At 37.0% G+C, this 12539-nt stretch overlaps 2 protein-coding genes across 3 annotated transcripts in view; both read right to left on the reverse strand.

Annotated features, from left to right (window-relative positions):
- The window catches only part of LOC147539026 (tail fiber), a 59353-nt gene that overhangs the window by 1836 nt on the left and 44978 nt on the right, over nt 1-12539 (reverse strand). Inside the window, exon 2 of one of the 2 annotated variants that reach the window (XM_086638897.1) lies at nt 1563-1807. In XM_086638897.1, coding sequence (XP_086495023.1) covers nt 1563-1654 — 92 coding nt within the window. In that variant the 5' untranslated portion in view covers nt 1655-1807. Of the gene's footprint in view, nt 1-1562; nt 1857-12539 lie in introns of those variants that run through there. The other variant, XM_086638896.1, reaches the window with a different exon arrangement.
- LOC147539027 (glyoxylase I 4-like) lies at nt 6468-11496 on the reverse strand. Its single transcript, XM_086644156.1, has 4 exons — nt 11417-11496; nt 11157-11323; nt 10967-11072; nt 6468-7014 (listed from the first exon to the last, which is right to left on the reverse strand). Exons 2-4 carry the CDS (start codon nt 11312-11314, stop codon nt 6715-6717), a joined length of 564 nt encoding a protein of 187 aa, XP_086500282.1. The 5' UTR covers nt 11315-11323; nt 11417-11496; the 3' UTR covers nt 6468-6714.

Consider the following 12539-nt stretch of genomic DNA (forward strand, 5'->3'; position numbering starts at 1 on the left):
AATCGTAAATCTGGTTGATGTCAATGACCTACGAGGGCATTCGTAAGAGCATGCACAAATAGTCCATCTTCAGTTCTCAAATTAGCAATCGAATTTGAAGGTATTTCATAATTTCACTATTTACCGTAGCCACAATTTAACTAGTCAAAGTCCTTAACTTCTAGACAATTTCCTAAGCGTACTCAATGACTTAAGCTAAGACAAATAGAACAAACTCACGTTAAAAATACATAGAAACAGACGTTAAGTACATATATGCCTCTATTATCGACAGTCTAGTCCAGCTTTGGAAGAGGATCTAGCTTAAATTTCACGGCCGTGCCAGATGCTGGTTGAAAGAGATCAATGCTGTTTGTTACGCATTCAAGAAGTCACTCGACCACCTGGGGAAACCCATAAGTAGTGGTCAAGGGCTGCCCTTGACTCCTACGACCTCCATTTAATAAAAAACATTCTCAAATCAAAGTCAAAAGGTTCTAGGGCGAAGACCCCTGTTTCCTGTGATAGGAGGAGAATCTGCTACACACCGGTAATGTCTTTCTAATCCACACCTTCATGGAGGAGACAATTTCACCGGGTCCATTTGGATGACAGTGGGTCACTTGTTACACCATTCATGAGGGTTGCTACTTATGTGACTAGGAATTTTATAAACTTAGGACATTTAGTAACTGCCTCCGTTTACGGGAGTTCCCTTACATAGCTTATAACACTTCCCTTTTCAACCTTCCATCAACGGGAGGTATCAGGCGCTATACTATGTATTAATAACGGTCAAATTCAGAAAATATTGATCAAAGATTTTGGATAAGATTGGACTTGATATTTTCCAATATATTGAACATACTCTTTCCTACTTTATATATTTTCTTTCCTCTCTTACGTATCTAGAGCGATTCCCTAACAAGTTCAATCCTTGTTGGGTTTTTTTCCGCTTGTCTCCAACTGAGATCATCACTATATTGTCTGGTTTATCTTTACCGAGGTCTTCTTCTTTTTTGGAGCTATTTCTCTATCCGATTCAATATCGAGGTTTTGGGTGAATCTCTTCACAAGGTTTCAAATGCCTCTAGTTACGAGCATAATCCGCTATAGATGAATTACCACTTAGCAGGGTCCCATGTTTTTAATAAATAGTATAACCTCAAAGTATCCTATCACATCAAAGTTCAAACATAAAACTTATGTCTTCTAGTTAGGAAATGTCTTGTGCAATTAAGATATTCCATTTCCTAGTTTCAAAATTGAAAATCACTTCCAGTGTGTGTTAACAACCTCATCAACTCAATCACTTGACTCAGAATTAGACCAGGAAAATCAAAACAATTTAGTCAAAAAACAGATCTAAGAAAGAAAAGACAAACAACATCAAAGAAACAGATCCCTGAGATCTCTCTTGTTTTAGAATTGGACTGAGAATTACAGTAATATCTAGGAACTTGGATAAACTTTAGTGCAAATTTTTTTTTTTTTTTTCAATTATACCTAATTAAAGAGATGGGTTTGATTTTATAATCATCAATTAAGAAAACCAACTAAAGATTTAAGGTTTTATAACTGACCTGAAGAGAGGGATCTGAAGGAATATGAGAAAGAAATAGATTTTAGGAGCCATGGAAAATAATTTTCCTACCCATCCTTTTGAAGACGCCATTTCGAACTGCTAGAGAGAGATGAAGAGAGAAAGACCGGAAACAAGATTCCTATATCGTCTGGTTTTTGTACAGGATTAAAGAAGTTGTTCGGCTGCTCTAATACCACTTTGTTCTTAAGAATTGGTTCCAATCTCTGAAAGTCGTATTTTTTACTTGTAGACCAACTTGTTTGGACTAGTTCCAATTTGGCCTCAAAATTGTACAAAGTAGAGTTTTTGACCCCCATATTTATAATTCCGTTACTCAAACTTAATTCTCAAATGTTTTGTTTCTCGTTTTACTATTCATTTTTAAAGATTTCCCTCCCTTCATTTTCTCTCTTTCCACTCACTGGAAAAAGTCGTCGGCATGCGATCGACCGGTCGTATGCGAGGGACATTCAATTGAAAAGAAATTTTTAATTTCGGTATGCTTCGTCTTCTTCCTCTCTCTACCACCACCTATAACTTCTTTGTCTCTCTCTTTTCTTTCTCTCTATAGAAACCAAAGATTTGGGAATCCCGCTATCAATTACATGCACATCAACAAATTACATAATATTAACTAGCACGAAATTTATAATGTACAAACCCACCATCTTAAATCGTTTATGGAAGCAATAAAACTTCACACTTATTTGCTTAGATATAATTTACCATGCATTTTGACTTGTATATAAAGTCGACACGTATTTATATTTGTATAAGAAACGGGAAAAGTTATACAAAAATATATTATATAGGAAGTTAGTAAGTATAATATACAAGCAACGTATGCCTCTTATTAAGATCATACTTACTGCTTAGTTTGTCTGTCATCATATAAGATTTCAAATATGATGATTATGGAAGACCTAAAGAAACTCTAAAGTTGTGATGCGTCAAATATTGGTCAGCTTTGACTAGTCAAGAAGTCAATAGACTAACCTAAGTTGCACGTATTAACACCTACATATCTAGAGAAAAGGCCCTCGATAGAGCCATCAAGGGGGTGGATCTTGCAGAGCTTTACCACCTGACCCAACTTTAATCGGATGGATTGTTGAAAGGTCGGCACGAGTCTCTTAAAAAACTTGAATCTTGCGCTGGCCCAGAGTCAAGCAAAGAGGTGGACCTGAGTCAATTTTGCCCATGAGCCCTACATAAGTTGTGAAACATAGTGGGGAAGTCTGCATAAGTCAGTTCAGCACCTTGAACTCTGTTATGTATCGAGGCAAGTAGAGAGGTAGACCCAAGTCAGATCTACTATTGAGTCTTGCTCTGATTAAAGAGGCGAAGCAGAATGTCTGCAAAAGTTTAATCAACACCTCGGGTTATGCCTTGCCCAAAAAGAACGACAATGACGTGGATGGGCAGACAACGACAGTGCCAAACTTCCAAACATCCGCTTTCAAACATAAACTATTATTGTCAAAGGATTTATCAATGTCACAAGATATGGACTTGATCAGATATTATCTTCTAATGGCCATAACACGTGGCTCTCAACAAGCCAGTATCCCCATACCGCATCATCTAATTTGGTGCTTCGCAACCGCCCTCCAAGCCTATATAAGCATATCAAGTGGGCGACTCTTACACATTCTCAGTTGACTACTTCATAACCCTTAATACTTGACTGACTTGAGCGTCGTAGTGTCTTTTTTTGCAGGGCCCCTCGTCTCTGGTTATATTCAGTTCAGGAAGGACATTCAGTAGAGTTCGCAATGATCAATTTTCTTGAGGGTACCCAGCAACCAGTTTCCAACGTCATCACTTATTTGGCGCTAGATTAAGGGGTGTCACTTCCGTAACCCCAAACTTTCTTCTAACACGAATTCGACAATTTTAAGCACTTTGTTCGCACGAATTTAATCACAATACAATTTATCAATTGAATTTGAAAAAATGTAGAAGAAGACTAGCAGCAGAAATTGTTTTTCTAAAGGAAGAGACAAAAATGAATGCTGATGCATTTTCCGTGATGCAAAAAACCTTGTCAAGGGTACAAGATGAGTTAGATCAGCTAAAGAACAAATAGTGATAAGGGCAAAAAAGAGAACCCCTTTAATCTCTTGCCAAAAATCTTTTGGCCACCACCTATTAAACCAACAACTCCCTGCATCAACAATGACAAAGATTCAGAAGTCATTACAAAACTCTGTTAGAAGGAGGAAGAAAAAAAAAGAAGACAGAAAGAAGAAAAACACAGAAAGATGAAGAGACTCCTAAAAGATCATGAGGAAGCAACCTCGGGTATAGAAAGAGAGGGTCACAAAGATCCATAAATCCTTGTTCTGGAGTTCGAACACGAGGATGAAGGACCTTCTTTCAGATCACTAATGGTGCAACGACTCGTAAAGATGAAAAGATAGATATCACAAAAGGAAACTTCACGACTGGGTTAGCTAACTCTGCCCCCTTCAAGTGAGAATCTTGAATGTCACAGGACCAAAAGTTCAAATGCCATATCCTGGAGACCTATGATGGGTATGCCGACCTTGAAACATTCATCTCCGACATTGTAATTATCATTAATCTAACAACCACAAAAAAACCAATTATGTGTCGGGTATTTCCTACGGTTCTAAAAGGGGTCGGTGCAGCAAGGACTTCGTATGCTTATTTCGAGCCAAGATCTATCATTTCCTTCAATCCTTCAAAGAGTTATCCACAGTAGTAAAATGCGACGGAAGACCTCAGAAGGCCATAAACTCGGTCTGGAACGGAAAAGAGATGTTAAAAAGTTACTAACAATAGTTCAGAAACGAGATGGCACAAATTCCCATCTAAACAACGACATAGCCAGAACTTCTCTAGAGAAAGAAGTAATAAATACATACCCCATACTAGCGATAAGTACCTTGACATACTTGTTTATCAGAGTACAAATTATGATAGTAGCAGGAGAAAGACTCTGCGACATAAATTAAGAGCACCAACCTCAGACAAATCAATCTCGAAGAAGGGGGGAGAGAAGTGTTCAATAGCAAACGACAAAGATCGATTTAAGAAATCTAAGCAAGAATACAGAGACTATACGTCCTTGAATGTGAGAAGATAAAAGATTTTGGAAGTGCTCATCAAAAGAAACGCAATAAAACTTCCTAGGCCGAACATAAGCAGAGTTGCCGAAGGGTCGAATGACAGCTCCACTTGGTGTGGCTGCCACAAGGAGAGCAGACACAAAATCGAGGATTTCAGGCATCTGAAAGATGTTATCAAAACATTGGATCGAGTTAGAAAGCTTGATAAGTTTATCAGGAGAGGCGTCAGACCTGAACCTAACAAGAGTTACAATCATATTGAAGAAAAGAAAGGGTGAATCCGGCCAGACATTGATACAAAGGTCCTTCAAACCTCAGCCCGCGCTTCGCGCACCTAAGAAGATCATAATTTAGCCTCTAATAAGAACAACACTGAAAATATTATGCCACCCAGTGGAAGAACTATCCTCACCATAGAAGGATGGCTGACGACCAGAAGAACTCTCAACCACACCTACAAGAAATGTACCTAGAGGTCAGAGACTTTAGCCCGTCCATGAAGAAAGTAGAGATCAAAACTACATCAATTGTCTCCATGGATGATGACTTCTTTTGCTTGATCATTCCCGCAATGCTTCTTCGGTGATATTTGCGTTTGTGGAAAATTTGACAATCCACAGGATGTAACTCAATTGTGGCAGCTCAACAGAAACTATGACAAAGAGGTTTTTCGATTACTACAGATATACACTAATTTTCTTAAACCACGTAGCACAATTCTGCTCGGATTTGGTATTAACCTAGTTAGAGCGTAAATGACTTGGATAAGGGTCGATATTTGACCATATTTGAAACCTGCAAACCTGCTCCCTAGAGCTAAATTTTGGACCCATTTAGTAAGGTTGATCTAAGAAGATCGTTTGACCTTGTCGTCTGGGAGGCAGGATTTCTGTTTAAGACGGTTATTAATGTTAGCAGTACCCATATGTATTTCGGTTTAGTCGCTTTAGAGATCTTATCGTTAACTAGAAACCAACTGCAATTTGTAGTTCTCAATTGATCAACCCCTATTGGTGACGACGAGTTACACTAAGAGCAATGGACGTGATCTAAGAATATACTACAAAGACAAAGGGTAAAAATCTAGGGCCAAACAGCCGAAAATATTAGACCCGCAAGGTACGCCCAGGAAAACTCACACACCCCGAACAAGACTCGGGCATGGCAACGTCGGCCAGGGCGACAAGTCCTCTGGTGGCCCTTTGGCCGGGGTGAAACTCCGTTTGAAAGGACTTCGCCTGGTCTTAAGTCCCTAGGGGCTCTGGTCGGCTTTGAAATGGACTTCCATTTGACATAAAAAACTAGATCAATTAGTGAATATTGTGGAGAAGTTTTCTATTTACCTTCTCAGCTACAATAAATCTTACTGTCTGCAACTAAAAGTCATCTAGTTGTTGGTTAGAAGAAGTGATCTTCAAAAATGTATAATCACACCCATCACAAGGAGATCAAGAAGGTCTCGAATCAGGACTCTAGGTTTCTAGCTAACCTCCAACGGACCCCGAGTATACAGTATTTGAAGACTTCGAGCTAACATTGACGCTACAACCTCTTAACACAAATTAAGTTACCTTCTTGAACTGTCAAAGTTAAGATTTAGTATAAAACTACTTTGAAAGTGTTCCAAAGGTCGCATCTAAAAATTGGTTTCAAAGTTAGCTCTCTAATGAAAAATTATGTATTCGATTTTTAAGAAAAAGGGGTAATTTAATCTTTATATGTAGTAATTGATTTGTTTGAATCTCCCCTCTTGTATTGATTTGTTTGAATCTCCTCTCTTGTTCATTATAGTGGTTTCCTTGAATGTGTTCAGGAGAAAATGGTTATTTAAGCACACTTCCTTTACATGCACTCCAAGTACAACAAATTCTTTTGTTGTAATAAAAAAGATTAACAGGATAACCAAAACTAATAAACTTGATGCAAAAACCTCTTTAAGAAAAAGAGAAGGCGAAAAAAAAAACACAAAATCAATCAACAAAATCACTTGGGAGGCTCTAGATCAAAGAAATCTCCTTTTCACTACTTCAGATATCAATGAGCACGAGGTTGACATTATACCGCTTGCAACTTATCATGAGATTGCCTTTGCTTCTCTTGTTCTTGAAGTTTTGGAAGGTCATGGAAATGATTTTGTTCCTTCAAACAGCTTGTCTGTGTACAAGATCGGACAATGGAATCTCCGGCGAGTGGAACAACTGGAATGTTATCACAGTTACAGATCTCTATCATAAACCCATCCGGATCATGGAAAAACAATTGATCCACATAAATTCCACCTTCTTCGACCCTCCTTTGCACATGCTTTATTCCCAACTCCGTCAATTTTCTATCCACTGCCACCATACTCTCGCACTGCACCCATAAACATTGTTAGTCAGATTTGGCAGATTGAAATGAAAGTTTGAGAATAGTCCCACACGAGAGAAAGGCTATATAACAACCAAAAATATAATGTCTAGGTTCTCTCCACTCATTAGCAATTGATTTTGATGACCACAAACTTAACATGGTATCAGAACTAAGGTCATACGTCATAGACTTAAAAACCAACACGTGTTCCACATCACTCGAAACAAAAACATGTGTTAGGGCGTTATGCTAGCCACACCACACGTGAGGGGCATGTGAGAATAGTCCCACATGGGAGAAGGCCTATTTAGCAACCAAGAATATAAGGTCTAAGTCATATCCGCTCATTGTCAATTGATTTTGAGTTGGATACCACAAACTTAACAGAAAGTTTCAGCCTCCTAAGGATCAGCGTGATTTTAAAACCATCTATCTAAATTTTATGTAGACACTAAAATAATCCAACGCGGAAAAAATACTTATAGACAAAAAGCTTGCTATTTGAAAACGGTGCTTCCTCCAACACTGTAAAAATGTATTTTCATGTGCAAATTGAGAGTTACTCATCTAGCTATATTTTACGCGACAAACAACTCCTGCTTTCAACTGTTGTTTATATGAGTTTATTCTGCCGAACTTCGTACACAATAATCTCATAATTAATGAACAATGCGTTACACCAGCACTTGTCGTGTTTGAACCTAATTTTGATACTACATTATAAACATCATGAAAGGAAGACTTTAGTTATTTTGAGTAGGATGGTTTTGTTTGTCAATGTTTAAACCTCAAGACAACTTGAGGAGCTTTATTAGCCTAGCCATTAAGAGAGAGAAGTGGCCTACCCAATGAAAGTCAGCCACATCAGTTCGACCATCTCGGCCTATTTTTTCAGGCCATTAAGCATTGTTAATTTATCTTCTTGTAAAGGTATAAAGCCTTGTAACACCAAAAACATCCACGAGGCAACACTTAGAATTCTAAAGCTTAAAAGAGCCCCTTACATATTTTGCTTTAAAAAACATCTCTAATGCAAAACTCAAATATCTAGAAATGATATGCATCATTTATTTTTGTGATCTCCAAGAAGACACTTTAAATTTATAAATTTATAGTGTCCTCCAATGCAAAACATAAATGTCGATCAAATTTTAGAATTCTTGTTTAGTGTCACTTTGGACAAACCTCCCTAATATTATATCTCTAAATGACCACGTGGGAGATAGATAATTTAGAAATCCACTTTTCACGTTTGAAACCTAGACTTTTTGGAGTTTGTTATTAAGTCTTGCATGGAAGATACTCTAAAGAGCATGTCCAATAACACTCAAACTTAATAACTCTTAACACCACATATAATTTCTTAAGTTTTTCTTTAATAATTTTCTCAGATTCAAAATGATGTAGTTGTAATTATATAAAGATATCTCAAAAAGACATTCAATTTGTAGAATGTCATCATTAAAGATCTTTAATTGCTGAACTTCACACTTATAATATTTAGACCAATAGCAAAAATCTGTATTCCTTCAAATTTTTTTATAATGTCATATTCCCAAAACAAAATCATTTCACATATCTGGATGGGAGACACGAGTAATCTCTATTTTACCATCTAGAAATGAGAATTCAAAATAGGATAATGCTAGTCGGACTCTCAAAGTGCCGACGAAGTCACGAAATGAAGCACTTCGAGAGTCTGGGGTTGTAAACCCAAACCACTTTGGTCAAAGTGGTTTACAACCACTCTTACCACCCCCAAACTCTCAAAGTGCCTCATTGCGTGACTTTGTCGGCAGTTTGAGAGTCCGACTAGCACTATCCTTCAAAATAACTAACTACTTTATTTATTTTTTTTTCATAAACAGTCAAGTTCAAAAAATTTATTGTAGAGGCACAAAAAGAATTGGAAAATCTCTATCATGCAATCTAGGGATGAGAATCTCAATTAGGATATGAGACATTACACAATTTTCTATTCTTTCTAATTTTGCACGGAAGATGCTAATGGTGCAAGTTGCACCTTCTAGTGTACTGTAACTGCCATGGAGAAACTACCTGTAGGAGCCACATAAACACTCTCAACCCCCGACCAGTTCCACCATCAAGTTGCAGACTAATGGATTTTTTTTAATTTCCCACCAAAAATTGCCCCAACATTTTCTACCAGTGTTCTTTTTTCTCGCTGTTGGTGAGACTATTTGGCAATTGGGCCAAACAATTATGATAGCCAAACAATTACGAAGGGATATTTGTTAATAAGTTAAAAGCCATTCGAACATGAAGCCCAAACAATTATGAAGGGAGTTATTTGTAATTTTGTTAGTAAATTGAAACTTATCCAAACTCAAAATCATTTGGCAATAAGTAGACATATCTGATATTGTGAAATGTGAGAATAGTCCCACATGGGAGAATGAGTATCTAGCAACCAAGAATATAAGGTCTAGGTCCTCTCACTCATTACCAATTGGTTTTGAGTTGGATGGCTACAAACCTAACATGAAACAAACCATGTAATACTATTTATTACATGGACCTAATCATAAAATTATATTGGTTTATCCAATAACTCCATAATTAAGTTTGTCTTCATCTATTTTAAAATTAATCGACAGCAGACCTCTGACTTATAATTGAAGTATCTATACACAGTGCAAGTCTCTTGCAGCATAAGACATATTTCACGAGACATATCGTCCATCCCAATTTCATCAGTTTAATCTCAGCTTGACATTTTTGGTAGTTGTATTGGTTTCATAATGAAAAAGGCGAAGTATATACAAGACATTGACTTAATTTATGACAGTTGAATCAAGTAAAAGAACGGGAGGGTGTACATTTAATATGGGAACTGTATAAGTTTCTGGTCATCCAACTCAAAACCAATTGGCAATGAAACCAATTGGCAATGACTGGAGAAGACCTATACATTATATCATTGGGCGCTAGTTACCCTTTCTCCCATGTTGGACTATTCTTACACGCCCCCTCACGTGTGGCGTTGTTAGCCTAACACGTGTTTTTTGTTTTGGGTGACGTGGAGCAGGTGTGGCTTTTAAGCTCCTATCACGTGTGGGCCTAACTCTGATACCATGTTAAAGTTTGTGGTCATCCAACTCAAAACCAATTAGTAATGAGTGGAGAGGACCTATACATTATATTCTTGGTCGCGAGTTACTCCTTCTCCCATGTGGGACTATTCTCACATGAACCGGCCAAGCCATCCAATCCAAACGAATTTGGGTGGGTTTGGAGACCGATCCAATGGTTGTCTGGATTTTGGTTCGATCTATAGATTTACTTGAGAGATAGCCAAATCAAGAAATTTAATATTATCCTCTATATATTAGATATAAAAATATATGATTGGACATGATGAATAGTGGAGACTCAATTGTTTATCGCTTTTATCTTCTTCGGATGTTGACATATCAAATTAATTACGTACAGACTCAGTGGTTTATGAGACAATACTAATTTTCAGCAGATTTTAAGTATAATTGTGGGGGGTTTTAAAATCAAAAACTCGATATTTTGTTCTTGATAAAAGTTTAATCTTTGGTTCGTTATCGAAATTGTGTTCGTTAAATCTTAATCTTTAGTTCGATTGGATAAAAAACCATGCATAGTTTGGTTCGGATCATGGATAGGCTCAAAAATTCGGTTACCGAACCAACGTTCACCCCTAACCGAACGGAGAGTTCACTCTTTTGTCTTCTAGTATAAGTTTTTTTTTTTTTTTTTGGCGAAAATGAATCATCATGTCATAAATTAAGTCAGAATCTTTTGTACACGTACTACTTCCATTTAATAATTAGACTCAACTTGACCTCCATTTAATAATTAGACTCAACTTTGCAAACTTATCCAAACTTAGTTTTAAATTTAAGAAATATATTGTTTTGAAGGAGTTCTTGAATTTTGAAATGTCTAAATTGAAGTTAATTATCACCTGGAAAGAAATGTGATTATCTTGGGGATTAATTTCCTTTTCTTCTCCTACTTTTTCTGTATCCTTAGATTGCAACAGATGAATGCCTATTCCATAATTGAATAACCTAAACAAGCACAAAATCAAATGAGATTCAAATTTCAATAACTTCCTCTCTTTTTCTTCTTAAATTTCAGTGATTGAAATTTACCATGCACCATCAAAATCAAAAGATCCAGGCCTCCTGATAGGGAAAAACCCTAGAACATTTTGATAAAAATCAATTGATTTTTCTACTGATTTACACATAAGTGAAATATGATTCAATGATGTTAAATGCAGAGGACCTCCCATGTTGTTCTTGTTCATCTTCTTTAACTGCACAATTCATTTCAGGTGAGATTCAACAAAATTTGACCAAATTAGAGAAAACCCATATCCAAAAATCAAACATGCAACAACACTACTCACCTTTTAGTGATATAGAGAGAGAAAATAAGCTAATCTAGATAGAGATAGAGTTGGAACTGAGGTGTTCTTGAGAGTTGGGGAATCTATCTTGCATGGCTCATGTTATATAGAGTTTTCAGATGACGTCTACTAAGTTATGACACGTATTTAGTTTACTACACGTCACTAATACTGAGTCAGATAAAGAGACACGTTCTGACTCGGATGAAGTAATATCCTGACTACAATATTGAACAAGAAGCACGTTTGGGTTCCAATAATCCAATTTAATTAGTGAGAAGTTAGCTAATCTTTGCTGTATTAAGGACGAATTATACAAGATTTTGGGAATTAGATATAATTAAGGGTTGAACGTGAATTTCTATTAAAATAGATTAAGTAGGACGGTTAGCTAATGAGACCCCACATGGGTGCAATATTTTGTAGATTACTTCATTTTTTTTTTGGCCATCTTTCACTTAATCCAAATTAGTAGGAGACAAAGTTACACCATTATACTACTCCATGTTACTTTCATTTGAGAAGAATATGCACATCTAGATTGAAGGTTGATAGTGCTTGTGTTAGTGTTTTTAGTACTAAATTAATATGGATTGATTATTAATTAGGGTTATTTCTCTAATGGCCCCCAACTTTGTGACCAGCTTTCCGCCTAGTCCCCTACTTTACGAGAAATACCCATATGGCCCCCTTCCGTTATAACACCGTCACTCTCTCTCCTCCATCATGTTTTCCCTCTCTGCCAACTCACGCCACATCATCTGTTACGCCACCTCATCACCATCTCCGGCAGAGGTTGCCGGCCGGCCAAATTTCCGGCTGGCGACCTTCAAACTAAATTTTTTTTTCTCTCTTCCTCTCTCTCTCTCTAAAATTACTCCGGCGAAGGGACAATGATGTTTATTGAAGCTAGAAAGATGACCCGCATGCCGCTATTACTTAGAAGTATTATGTCGCCTAGACCACTTAATTAACTAGCTTGTCTAATTCTTTGTTAAAAGATCTATTTACATAACAGAATGCAAAAGATACAAAAGAGGCACATAAACGTTTTATCTCTTTCAAAAGGTAAAGCGAGTCTCGTGCGTTTGAGATTTGCCCTTCGATCCTCCTTTAAGGTGAG

Source organism: Eschscholzia californica, unplaced genomic scaffold, assembly GCF_041429995.1.
Source record: "Eschscholzia californica isolate CP2 unplaced genomic scaffold, dmEscCali1.0.p SCAF_5, whole genome shotgun sequence".
Taxonomy (NCBI): domain Eukaryota; kingdom Viridiplantae; phylum Streptophyta; class Magnoliopsida; order Ranunculales; family Papaveraceae; genus Eschscholzia; species Eschscholzia californica.

Coding starts and splice junctions, on each gene's coding strand:
- LOC147539027 (XM_086644156.1), bottom strand. CDS start 11,314: ATGAACAAGAACAACATGGGAGGTCCTCTGCATTTAACATCATTGAAT. Junction 11,073..11,156: donor TTTGATTTTGATGGTGCATG/GTAAATTTCAAT, acceptor GTGCTTGTTTAG/GTTATTCAATTATGGAATAG. Junction 7,015..10,966: donor ATAATCACATTTCTTTCCAG/GTGATAATTAAC, acceptor TTATGGGTGCAG/TGCGAGAGTATGGTGGCAGT.